A 13466-nucleotide genomic window follows, 5' to 3' on the forward strand; every position below is an offset into this window, starting at 1 on the left:
AAGGAACAGTAATACATAAAAAAGCATTCTCTTTTTAGATCTATCTGATATTCTAACGTTTCTAGAGCTAAACGTATTTGGATTATCTCTTCTTAGCTATCTCTGCAGAAATGTTTTCTCAATAGGAAGTAAAAGATCATTATCAGAAGGAAAAAAAAAAAGTCAGCACCACCACCTTCTGCCTCTCTGCCTCTTCTTCCTAGTTTTGAAAGGGGCTTACTGAAAAAAAAAAAATCTATGCAGAAATAGAAACTATAAAAGTCTAGCTACTAAAACACACATTTTTTCATCAGATTTTTTCTGAAAAGAACATGCGTAGTGATTCCACCTAAACTCTCGCAAAATCTCTAAATAAATGCATCTGTACATGTTAAACTCTAAATAATCACAGCTAATCTAAAACTATGTTCTCTCCAAAGTAACACTACATGCCTTTACCTGTCACATTGCTGCATTATAGAGATTTCTTTGATTATCTCCTGCAGGTCTGATTCCACAGGAACTTGCTTAATTGCGACAATCTGACCGGTCTCTTTGTGAATAGCTTTGTATACACTGCCATAGGACCTGTAATTGGGGGAAAGAGAACATTTATAAAGGCAAAGCAAGTCCAGAGATAAAAAGTGGTAGAACAAAAGCAACTCATGGTTCTAATTTATATCCCTAGATGCCTAATACACTTATCTACAACTGCAAAACTGAAATAGCTAAAGTATTTTGGGAAAAAACTGTTAACTTCATATTTAACCTTTACTGAATGTATTCATACAAAATAACCACTATTATAGTAGCTACCATGCACTATATGCCTGATCTCTGCTAGAAACTATGCATCATTCCAATTCATCCTTACAAAAAGTAAACAACAACAACAAAGAGGTCGTTATCCCTATTTTACAGGAAAACATGTAAAGGCTCAGAGGTTACAGGACTTGCCCAATGTCACAGAGATGAAAAATAAGTGGTCAGGCCAGGATGTGAATCCAGGTGTGTCTGAACACAAAGCTTATGTTCTTCCCACATCTACCTGGGCTAGAATGCTGAAATGGAGGTCTATGTGCTCTTGTGTTCACTCCAGTACCATGAGGTTCTTCTGTCCCTGCTCCTCTTATTTGCAATAATACTTAAATTTAGAACCGAAGACCGAGGATTTGAGCCCTATCCTCATAACACAGTAGCCATCATTTACATACATATTAACCTTCTCGTGCCTCAATTTTCTCACCTGTAAAATGACAATACAAACTACGAGACAGTTGTGATGGTCAAATGAGACACCACCATCACCCCACACTGATTACATTTTCAGTGGAAACCTTGACGGCTGTCAGTGAAAACACAATGAGGAAGCCGTCTTTCCTATTTCCGAAACCCACCTATTTCTTCATACTGTCCTGGCGAAAAAAACATCCACAGAACAGCGCCACCTGATATGTCAAAGTAGCTGAGTGCCCTAGCTGCCAAAATGGTGCTCCAGACTGTTTCAATGTAAAAGTAACATAAAACTAAACAAAATTATGCAGAACACATAAAAAAAATTTCCAGCCCATCAGAATCCCTTATGTTGGCAAAACTAGTATAATGATCCTTGAAAGTTACATAATTTTTTCCCCCAGAGAAAGGCAACCGCTGACCATGTGTGGAAGGCCTGCCTGCTGCCCCTTCTTCCTTACGAAGTTAAACCTCTGATTCGTTGGGGTAGCGAAGGCTTGGTTCTAGGGGATAAAACATGGCAGTCCAGGCAGACAGCATTCCTATTCCTTCTGCCGGTGACCTGGTTCTAGCCAATGAAATTCGAGGGGAATTCTGCTGAAGGGATTCTGAGAGGGGCTTTCTTCCCTGATGAGAGAGAAACACACAAGAAGGCCCACTTTTACCTGCCACTTCCTTTCCTACTTTGGTTACTGTTACATAAAGCATGATGCGTGAAACTAATGCAGCCATCTTGAGATAGAGAATTACACAAATGCTAAACCATTATCAAGCCAATTAGCCATTCTGGAATCTTTCACCCCAGCTTTATTATTACATAGTTATTAAATGTCCTTATTAGGGGGCGCCTGGGTGGCTCAGTCATTAAGCGTCTGCCTTAGGCTTGGGTCATGATCCCAGGGTCCTGGGATCGAGCCCGGCGTCGGGCTCCCTGCTCTGCGGGAAGCCTGCCTCTCCCTCTCCCACTCCCCCTGCTGTGTTCCCCCTCTTGCTGTGCCTCTGTCAAATAAATAAATAAAATCTTAAAAAAAACAAAAAACAGGGGTGCCTGGGTGGCTCAGTCATTAAGCGTCTGCCTTCAGCTCAGGTCATGATCCCAGGGTCCTGGGATCGAGCCCCGCATCGGGCTCCCTGCTCAGCAGGAAGCCGGCTTCTCCCTCTCCCACTCCCCCTGCTTGTGTTCCCTCTCTTGCTGTGTCTCTCTGTGTCAAATAAATAAAATCTTTAAAAAATAAAAAATTAAAAAAAATAAATGCCCTTATTGGTTAGCCATTGCTACTTGGGTATTCTGTTACTTTCCAAAGTTATTCTTGATACACTAGGTCCCATATGTGTGAAGATGTCTGTATTTCACGTTCTCGTTGGAATTGGTTGTGCTGGATACAGAGTTCTTCGACAATAGCACCTTTTCTGCAGTTTTCCAGCTTCTACTGTTGCTGAGAAGTCGGCTATCATCGGATTACCACCTTTCACAGGTAATCTCTCTTTCGGTAGCATTCAGGATTTCCTCTTTATCCTTAACATTCTACAATTTTATTGTAATGTAACTAGGAGTTGATTCATTTGGCATTTCGTAAGCTTCTTCCACCTGAAGGCATGTTTTTCTTCAAGTGTGGAAATTCTCAGCATTGTCTGTTTCCTATCTCTTCTACTATCTCTTTCTAGAATTCCTATTGGACCCATACTGCACCTCCTCAATCCATGCTGTCCTCCAGATCTCTAACACTGTACTTCTCTGTCCTGCATTTTGTGATCAGTCTCATTTCTATCTTTCAATTCACAAATTCTTTCAGCTTGTATAGTTCACTGTTTTTCCAACTTACTGGGCTTCCAAAACTTCAATGATTGTCAAGATTCCCAACTTTAATTCTTCCTGAAACCCATCTGTTCATGTTCATAAACTGGTGTTCTTCTTTTAAGGATGTTTATTCCCTCCTTTCTTTTTGAAAATCGTAAACAAACATGTTAAATCCCTTTTGAGATTGCTCCACTATTTCTGTTTCCTTGGATGTGAATTCTCCCATTTGTTCTGCTCATTATCCCACGGCAGTAGATTCCTTGTATGGGTTTCCTTTATCTTGAATGATTTTCCTCTACACAATCTAACTGCCACGAGCATTTCATGATGTCATGATGGTTTCATGGTTCTCTCGGCCCGTCATCTAGACTGTACAACTTAAACTTGGTCTTGTGTTAGGAGCTGAGGGTTTCTGCCTCTCTGGATCCCATACCTCAATGCAGTCCAGGCCCAGTTCCTATTGTCAAACCAGTACCTCCATGTTTTCCCCAGGCCACGGGCAAATGATACTTTCTCGCGGTGATAAGATAAATTTATTTCAGCTTTAGTTAATAGATGGGGAGCCTTATCCATCCCACAACTTCATGTAGGAAGCTTACCTGCCATCTCCTGACAAGGACAGGGCAAGCCTTACTCTCCTCTAACTATTATGTATCTTTTCCATCCCTGGTCCATAGCTGGCCATGTGTCCTTTTATTTAAAAATTTAATTTCCAGGGCGCCTGGATGGCTCAGTCAGTTAAGTGTCTGCCTTCAGCTCAGATCATGATCCCAGGGTCCTGGGATCTGGAAACGAGTCCCACATCCGGCTCGCTGCTCAGTGAGGAGCCGGCTTCTCCCTCTCCCTCTCTCTCTCTGCCTGCCACTCCCCCTGCTTGTGTGCTCTGTCAAATAAATAAATAAAATCTTTAAAAAAATAAATAAATAAAAATAAAAATTTAATTTTCGTTCATTAGTTTTATCTATTTGAAAAGGAAAGAGAGGTCTCTGCATACACTCACTCAGCAATCTTAACCAGAACACTATCCATGCCTCTCTATGCTATCTTGAGAGCAAGGAATGCTCCAATAGCTTGTATGAACAATTAAGATTCATGATTCTACATACTGCACTTACAGTAATCTGAAGAGAATTTAGAAGGCTTCAGCCACTGTGCTCACTTTTAGGCAAATCCCGTAAGACCTGATTCCCTACAACAAAAACTACAGTGACTTGATGAATTCTGACTGGCAGAGAATAAAAATGGTGGGGACCTAGGGGTTTCACACAAGCCACACAAGGCAAGGATCAATTTGGAAAAACAGAAATAATACAGTATCTGGAGCCAAATTAACTAGATACAAGTCTTAACAATACCACTCATTAACTATGAAACCAGGGGCAAGATGTTTTTTAATTAACCTAGGACAAAAAATTTTAGTGAGTCAAGGTGTAAAACTTTATGTATAATAGAAGGAAAAAGGTGCTAGGCTCTCATGCAAAACACTTTCCAAGCATGGTCCACTCGTCCTGGTCTGGAGCGTTGGCTCTATTCTGCCACAGATCCACAGGATTTCCTCCATACACAGAACAACTGCGGCCTCCAGAGAATCCAACACTGTCCATCAGTCAGAGCTCATTTCATAAGACACAAGTCAGTGAGTGTTCACAATCTACTCATTTTCCAGAACAATTTAAGGATGGCATGGCAGTTTGTGTTTAGACAGCTAAGTGGAGTTAAGGTCTTCCTTCGGGATTCTATTAGTTAAATGAAGCTTGTTCAGGTTGATTCAGAAATCCAAGCATCTGTGGTATCACTTAAAAGAGCACGACGGTGATAAAACAAGGAGAAATATCTGAAGCTTTATTTTGATTTTCTTGCTGGTTTTATCTTTGTAAGGAAATTTCCAAGTTCCTCGATGAAGACATGCATAGATCTAAAAAACAATTAAAAACAATCATAATTAGCTTAGTTTCCCCTTCCTACATTATCAGAATATATTCCTGATATATTTTGTCTGTAGTTTTCTTTTGGTGTTCGCCAAACCCAATCAACCGAAACAGCGCTCCCTTCAGGAATGCCTAAATACACTGAAGATTTAAGATTTAACTTTGATTTGACATGACAAGGTCTGAAATATGCTTCAGTTGGTAGGCTTAAAAATAAAAGAATCATAGTTGCCACTTACTGAGCACTCACTGTGTGACAGGCACTGTACTCAGTACTTTACCCCTACTGTCCTGGGTAATAGTTGACATAACCCAAATGAGGGTGATACGAATATCTGCACTTTATAGCTGAGGTTTCTGAAACTTCAAAATATTAAGTACTTTGCTCAAGTTCACTCGTTTATTGTGACTAATAAACAGGAGAGCAAGGACTTTAATGCAGGTCTAACATCAGAGTCTATGTCCGTACTGTCATAACAGACTTTTATTAAAAATGAAAGAAACAAGTTAGTTACATATTCAGTTATGCCTAACATGCTTTATCTTGTTCCAAGGATGACCTGTGCGCACTGTTAGATTAAGGGCATTAGACTCACTGCCTTGAAGAAAATAGCCAGGAGACCAAGCTAAAGCTGAAAAGGACAGGAAAGAGATGTGGAGGGACTGCCGTTTTCCCATACCTTTAAGGATGCCAAGTCAACCTGCAGTCTTCAGAATGATCTTGTACTTGTCTTCTAACAGCACAGCTGGTGTCCTCTTTTATTCCCTTCTCAGCTTGATGTCTTGCTTGATTCCAAAGAGTATTGTTCCAACTTACAAAAAGATGACTAATGTTTTTTACAAGGAGGCAATCCATGAAAACCTATGCCATGTAACCCAGGATCGGGTTTAAGATTATTCCTGACCTATATTAGACATAAATAACACTAAACCCCAAAATAATTTAATGACATATAAGACTTGATTTCAAGGCGCACATGGCACTTAAACAACAGAAATTTTTAAAAGTTATATTTCAGGTCTTCTCTTGAACTAGAAGTACTACCCCCACACACACCTGCTTATTAATGCGGTAACTATCACTGAATGATACACAAAAAACCACTATTATGAAATACCATTTCAGCAGTATTTTATATACACTCACATATCTGGATTTCAAGAAGTACACTGGTTCCCGACCTGGGATTTTCAATCTCTTGGAAGTTGTAAAGGTAGTGACGGTCCTTGATTTACTATATTTCACAATGCTGTACTAACTAAAATGCTGAATTCCATTTTATGGAAACAATAGCTATTGCATATTGATCAGAAACTATGAACAGCAAATAAAAATGTATGACTAATAAAAACTGTTAAATTAAGTACAGACTAGTTAGTGCTCTTCCATACATAAAATCATGTAAACTATAGATTCTACAAGAGAGAAAACAATAGATGCCTTTGGTGTTGAAGAGGCCAGGCATCATTAAATCTGTCTATAATGGTGTTTGGAGGAAAGAGGGAAAGGGCATCTCAAGCTGTAAATTTCCCGCCCACCCCACTCAGAGCAGTGCCATATGCAATGTTCCTCTTCCTTCTCCTTAGGTTTGTGAATTATTGACATGAAAAAGGTTCAGCTCCTGCTGGTGTTGGGGGAAGAAAAAGATTGGGACCCACTGGTCTACCTGTATTTTCTGTACACTTACCCTTCTCCAAGTTTCTCTAAGACATCAAACACTTCCTCTGGTTGTTTAGTTAAACTATCTTCATCCAACTTTTTCAGCTGCCTGTGAATGAAGAAATAAAAACATAAAATACATTTTACTTGCTAGCAACTAGACCATAAAATACATTATTTATATTACAATTAGGATCTTAGGAATTGCTCTACAAAGTCTTTACTGGTAAACAACAACAAAGGCAAGCTAAGAGACATTTTTTTTATTATTATGTTATGTTAGTCACCATACAGTACATCATTAGTTTTTGAGGTAGTGTTCCATGATTCATTATTTGTGTATAACACCCAGTGCTCATTACAACATGTGCCCTCCTTAATACCCACCACCGGGCTACCCCATCCTCCCATCCCCCTCCCCTCTGAAACCCTCAGGTTGTTTCCCGGAGTCATAGTCTCTCATGGTTCGTAAAAGACTTTTTTTTAAGTTTTTTATTTATTTAAGTAATCTCTACACCCATTGTGGGGCTTGAACTCATGACCCCAAGATCAAGAGTCACACACACTTCCGACTGAGCCAGCCAGGTGCCCCAGCTGGGAGACTTAAGGGCTGTCTATGGCGGTATTACATGTGTCCTGCGGCCCTCTGGTGAGCACAGTCAGGACCAGAGGGTAGAGAACTACCAAGAGTCAGACTTCAGTTCAACAGGTGTAAGAAATTTTCCAAGGTGCCTGGGTGGCTCAGTCAGTTAAGTGTCTGCCTTCGGCTCAGGTCATGATCTCAGGGTTCTGGGATCAAGCCCCACATCAGGCTCCCTGCTCAGTGGGGAGTCTGCTTCTCCCTCTCCCTCTGTCCCTCCCCCTGCTTGTGCTCTCGCCGCACTCTCTCTCTCTCTGAAATAAATAAAATTTTAAAAAGAAAGAAATTTCCTAACAACAAAAGTTGTTCTAAAATGGTTTAGACTGCCTTAAGAAGTCCCTAGCTCCCCATCACTGGAGAACTTAAACAGAAAATGAATCATCATTTGCCTGAAATGCTACAGAGTGGATTCAAGCTTTGACAGAACCTTTAAAATCCATTTATATCTTGAGATTCCATGAATTAAGATGGCATAACTATCTCTTCAGAAGAGATGTTTAATGTAAGGTTACCTATGAATTGAAACATGGTCTAGACTGGAGGCCAAGGAAGACACAGAGACTCCTGCTCTCCCTTAGCAAGATTTTGGTAATTCAGCTAAAACACAGGGATTCTATAGGTATCACAGAAACAGAAAGTGGAAGGTATATACTTAGACATGATCAAAAGTGAAAAATAACTATGCAGCTAGGAACTTCAAACAGACTCAGACTCTCCCATGAGTGGCTGTGTACATCCAACAAGCCCCCGAAGTCAAAGATACATGTCAGCTTATAATTCCCTGATAATTCAGATTTTTCTGACTATGCTAGACACAGTAAATAACAAACCTGGGAGGTTATAAATTAACAATATTTTTTTTAAACTAAGATGTCTGAAAATTATTAATGGGCTTAAGGAAGGAGCTTGCCAAGGAATATTTGTGTGTGTGTGTGTGTGTGTGTGTGTGTGCACGCGCGCACGCGCATGTGTGTATATCTTCTACACAATGGTTTCCTGAAACTACAAAGGACAACAAAAAAAAGAGAGCTCAGGAAATGGTGAAATTATGGAAGTAGTAACACCGGAGACTTTTTTGTAGAGAAAAGGTTTAAACCAGCTGGATAATACCAATTTTTACGAGAGGACTTGAATTACATACATACATACACACACACACACATACCTTCCTGGAGGAACTAGCAAAACCAGAAGACAGAAAGAAAACTGAACACATCGAGTGTATCCACCCATAAACACTGATCTCTAAAGGACAATCTCACATAATTCTGTAAATGTCAAAGACTACACACTAAAGAAATGGAGAAATGTTCCAAGTCATTAACTGCCACAACTTGAAAATTAACAAATGACCGTAGTGACCTTTGAAAATCAAAAGGTCCTAAACATTAAATTCCAGTGACGACATAAAAACTAACTTCAAAACAAAAAGGGCTGAAGTGAAACTCCTCTTAAACTTCAGAAGTGAAATGTCTATGAACTCAGATGTTAGAGAGAACATTGCATGAACCAGGAGGGTTTTTTGGTGAAGCGCTGAATTCATAACTGTATAAACAATGGACAATACTCATTTCTCAAGTATAATTAAACAACTTATATAAAGGAAGATCGAATGTGTTCCTTTGAAGTACCGACTTTGTGGTTTACAAAAAGCAAAACTCACTATTTCAACTACTCTGAGACCACAACATAACAAAGGAAACTGTGCCTGGCATGCAAGAAACAGCTGCAAGCCCCTGATAATCCTCCAACAGACAAACTGTATATACCTGCTCAGAGACTTCTTTCAAACAATCTACTTGGGTTTTTTGTTTGTGGCTTTTGTTTTTTTAAGATTTTTTATTTATTTATTTGAGAGAGAGAGAGCAAGCAAGAGCACAAGAGCAGGGGGAAGGAGAAGCTGACTCCCTGGGGCTGGATCCCAGGATCCTGGGATCATGACCTGAGCCACAGGCAGATGCTTAACAGACTGAGCCACCCAGGTGCCCCAGTTTTTTGTTTGCTTTTGATCCAGGCTTAATAGATCTTTATCTCTCTGCTGCCTGATAACCTAGAGGTGGTCAATAAATATTTCCTATGTGGATTAATGAATGTAACGGTGGGAATCCTAAACTTTTATCAGCAATCCTTGTGAGTTTCCAGAACAGAATGCCACCCTAAAAAGGATTACCAGATTATCAACAAATAAGATTCCTTCGAAAATCTTTTGATAAGTGACTCTCAATGATACTTTATACCCTAAGTCTTCATGGAAGAAGCACAAAACGGCCCGACTGATGATTCAGCTCTCAGTTCGGACTTCCCCGGGTCCTAGGTAGTTTCACTGCTTGCTCATAAAAGAACAGGCCTGGCCAACACAGCCTCCGTGGACCAAACACCGGCAGATGCTCCTCTCCTAAGTCAGATGGCCACGTGGACAGCCAACCATCCCAGAAATGCCCTCTACATCCTCCACCACACTATTATTATCTAATGCCAGCTCATTTGAAAAAATCATAATCTCCTACGTAAGCCATCAACTTGAATCTCTCATCACTCAGACACACACAAATGTCAAGCTCATGAATGCAAAGAGCATTTCCTGCATTGGGATTACTATCCCTTGCTGAAAACACATGCCAACTGAATCTCTGAAAAGACACCTGTATCTCTCAAACACAAACAAGGGTATTTATGAAGTAGTTACGCACAGATTTGGCTATTCTCAAGCCTCTTTCTCCTATCTTAGAACTCTTGTAAGGTTCATGTTATTTATGTATACCTATCCCTCTTTCCATTCAGAATTTGATATGGTTACAACAAATGTGTAAGATAAATTGATAACTTTTTTAATGATAGTAAAATTCATATGTTGCCCCTCCCCAAATTCCTATGTTGAAATACTAAGCCCCAGGACCTCAGAATGTGACTTTATTTGGAGACAGGGCCTTTAAAGAGGTAATTAAGGTAAAATAAGTTCATAGAGGTGGGCCCTAATTCAACTGGTGTCCTTATAGGAGATAAGGACACAGAGAGGTACAGAGGGAAAACCATGTGAAGACATAGGAAGGAGAGAGCCATCTACACAAGCCAAGGAGAGAGGCCTCAAAGAAACAACCCTGCTGACACCCTGATCTTAGACTTCTAGCCTCCAGAAAACTGGGAGAAAATACATTTCTGTTGTTTAAATCACCCAGTCTGTGAAACTGATATGGCAATCCTAATAAATGCAAGTAATAAAGTTAATCTAATGCAGATTAAGTACTTCACTAGTTATGATGAGCAGGAAAGTACCAGTCATTCAAGAATTCAGCCCTGCAATGCTCTTCTCTTGCACATTTAATAAATTTCTTAAAATCCAAAAGGTGCAGGAATAAGCTGGACCAAAAAGCAAAAAGGTTTATGCTTTTGCCCAAGATTATGTAACACAAGGCAAGGTAGAAACAAAACTCAGATTCCTAATCCTCTTTTCAATTAAACCAAGGCCTCGGAGAAACAATGAATATATTTCAGAAAGAAATATAACCAGTGTACATTTATAACTGGATCACTATGGTACTGTAGCAAATACTTGCTAACATACACAGGCCCTGTGAAACAGGGGTACTTCCAGAGTGGCATCAGAGGAAGCAGTTAAGAGCATGGACTTTGGACCAGACCACCTGGTTTAAAATCCTAGCTCTGCCACTTACTAACAGTGGAACCTCCCGCAATCACTTAAAACTCTTTGTGCCTCAGTTTTATCACCTGTAAAATAGAGATATAGAAGTAACCACCTCATAGGATTGTTGTGAGGATCGAAAGAGTCATAATAAGCTGAACCACACGAAATTACCATTTTTATAGGTCAATTACATGTGGTTCACCAGGAGACAGGGAAAGCACTGAGAACGGTCCCTGGCACCCAGTAAGTGCCGTACGTGTAAGAATCATTATCATTTCCGTCTCAGCACACTACAGTAGGGTGAATTATGAGTCCATCCCAACCAGCTATTTGCCTTCTGCAATGTTTGTGTACTTCAAACAAACCCCAAGTGTGCAGCCCAGGCTGCCAATCTCTTCCCTTCACCTCTCCTTTGCCCCACACTCCCACACACTGAACACTTCCTACTTTAGTGCTCATTCTGCTGCAGGAAGTCAGAGGTCTCTGTGAAATAGAAGCTAACTACACTGCACCTCAGAGAAGCATGATTCCCTTGATCTCTGCTCTCTATTTTTCTCCAGATGTGGCAGAGTGACACAAGACCCTGGTGTCCACAGAGCAAATCAATGATATAACTAAAACCAACGCAGGAGTTCAGACTTTCTAGGATCAGCCACCTCCCCGATCTTGACTTAAAACAATTCCAGGTAGCAGCAGGATCTGGAGCTGATGCAAAACAATAGAGCCCTGAAAAGGGCCCAGTCTGGTCAGGTCGTGACCCAGACCCTACAGCAAAGAAGGAAACACATAGGACTGTGTCTCAACTCTTCTGGGCCTCCATTTGCCCTTCTTGAAAATATTTTCTTATTTCCTTATCCACCCCCCAATGTCAGGTTTGAAAAGCTGAAGAGGATGTAAGGAAAACTAGGAAGGCAGGGGGGCATCAGGAATGAAAGATGTCATCCTCATCCTAGAGTGGGGACACTACCCGGAAAATCTTCCTAAATGCTTATCCTGCACGAAGCCCTCCCTTGCTGGACCTTCAACCTTTCTCGGCACGCCTCCAGCCTTAGGCGCAGAGCTTTTCCCCTCAACAGATCCTTCCCACTGCACCCCTCAAGTGGGACCCCCTCCCTTAGAAAGTCCACCCAGCCTTCCTCTGCTTGTTCCTGACCCATATCTTAGACCCCTCTAGGTTCTCATCCTGCTTCAGCATGCCCCCTACGTCAATGAATCGTTCCTAGCATGGCATCCCCCCAGGCGCCCCCGCCCTCAGCAGGTGCTCTCCCTAACTTGTCCCCACGTCCCTCAGCAGCTGCTCCCTTCAGCAGTGCCCCCTTCCACCAGGATGTCCCCCCGCAGCAAGTGCTCTCCCCAACCAGCCCCACGTTTATCCCCCCGGGCGCATGCTCCCCTCCGCCGGACCCCCTCCCGGCGGAGATTCCCCCACTCAGCAGGTGCCAGGATCGCCTCGCCCCACAGGTCCATCCCTCCGGGGGCGCACCCGGTGCCTCTCCTCCGCCAGTTCCCGCCTTTCCCTCTCCCCACCCCCTGCCCCTCAGCCAGCGGCCCCTCACCGGCGCGGCGGGTTCCTCAGCTGCACCGTCTCCATGGCGCTGCCGGCAGCCGCCCAGACCCGCTCACTGCTCCATCCTCCCCCGGGACCTCCCCGAGCCCGCCCCGCAGACCCTCCCACACTTCCGCTTTCCGCCCCCACCGGAAGCGGCGCGCAGCGCGCGAGCGGGGCGGGGCGGCGAGGACCGGGCCCGGACCACGTGGTGCGGAGCCTGAGTCACGTGGCCCGCGGGGCGCGGCCGCGGAGCTCGGAGCATCCTCGTCCGGCTCCAGTCCGTCGGCGACGCCGTCTCGGTGTGGCCCGGTTCTTCCGGGACACTGGGACTCGGGCCGGGAACCCGTCTCCGCTTTGGCCTGGCCCTCATTCCTCGCGCTGAGATACTGAGGGTTCTTGCGAAGCGCCGTCGGTTCTTAACCGGCCAACTTCTACGCGATTTCTGGAAAGCGCTGCTCCAGGGACTCCTGGAGGTATTTGTGGGTTCCTACCGCTCCTAGCCGGTTGGATTCTTGTTCCAGACGGAGGCCGGACCGCCCTTGGGTGTCACAGAGCATCAGGCTGCAAATTGCTCACCCTCTTTTCTTAAGGGCCTCTCACCTTTGAGTTAGTTTGCGGACATAAAGATAGCTAGCTAATCGTGATTAAGCTCTTGCCAGGTGCTTACTTACTTATATTATCTCATTTAATCCTCTTAGGAAATCTGTAACGTTATCCCCAATTTTATGTATTATTTGTCCTGCTTTTCCCAAAGGTATGCCATCCATGAAATTAACACCTGAGCAGCCACCTTTCAGGGCCACCCTGGTATGGCACCCCATGTGCTAAAATAGGGGTAACCGATCCGTTCCCCTTACACAGGAGAAACACATTTACAGAGAATCTATGTGCCAGGCACAATCCTAGGCTGTCTCTTAATCCTCAAACAACCCTATGAAGTAGAAGTTATTATCCCTATTTTACAGGTGAGGAAGCTGAGACTCACATAGACACAGCTAGTGAGAGGAAAGTTTTTAACCCAAGATGGGCTGGACTC

The 13466-nt window shown here is 42.7% G+C and overlaps 1 protein-coding gene across 2 annotated transcripts in view; it reads right to left on the minus strand.

The window, feature by feature from the left end:
• STK4 (serine/threonine kinase 4) overlaps positions 1 to 12542 on the minus strand; it is an 89887-nt gene extending 77345 nt beyond the window's left edge. For both annotated transcript variants that reach the window (XM_032419329.1, XM_032419330.1), the window contains exons 1-3: positions 12438 to 12542; positions 6627 to 6707; positions 439 to 567 (exon numbers count right to left, since the gene is read on the minus strand). In XM_032419329.1, coding sequence (XP_032275220.1) covers positions 439 to 567; positions 6627 to 6707; positions 12438 to 12472 — 245 coding nt within the window. In that variant the 5' untranslated portion in view covers positions 12473 to 12542. The remainder of the gene's footprint in view (positions 1 to 438; positions 568 to 6626; positions 6708 to 12437) is intronic.
• Between the last annotated feature and the right edge of the window lie 924 nt (positions 12543 to 13466).

The sequence above is a fragment of the Phoca vitulina genome, unplaced genomic scaffold (genome assembly GCF_004348235.1).
Source record: "Phoca vitulina isolate PV1807 unplaced genomic scaffold, GSC_HSeal_1.0 scaffold22, whole genome shotgun sequence".
Classification (NCBI taxonomy): domain Eukaryota; kingdom Metazoa; phylum Chordata; class Mammalia; order Carnivora; family Phocidae; genus Phoca; species Phoca vitulina.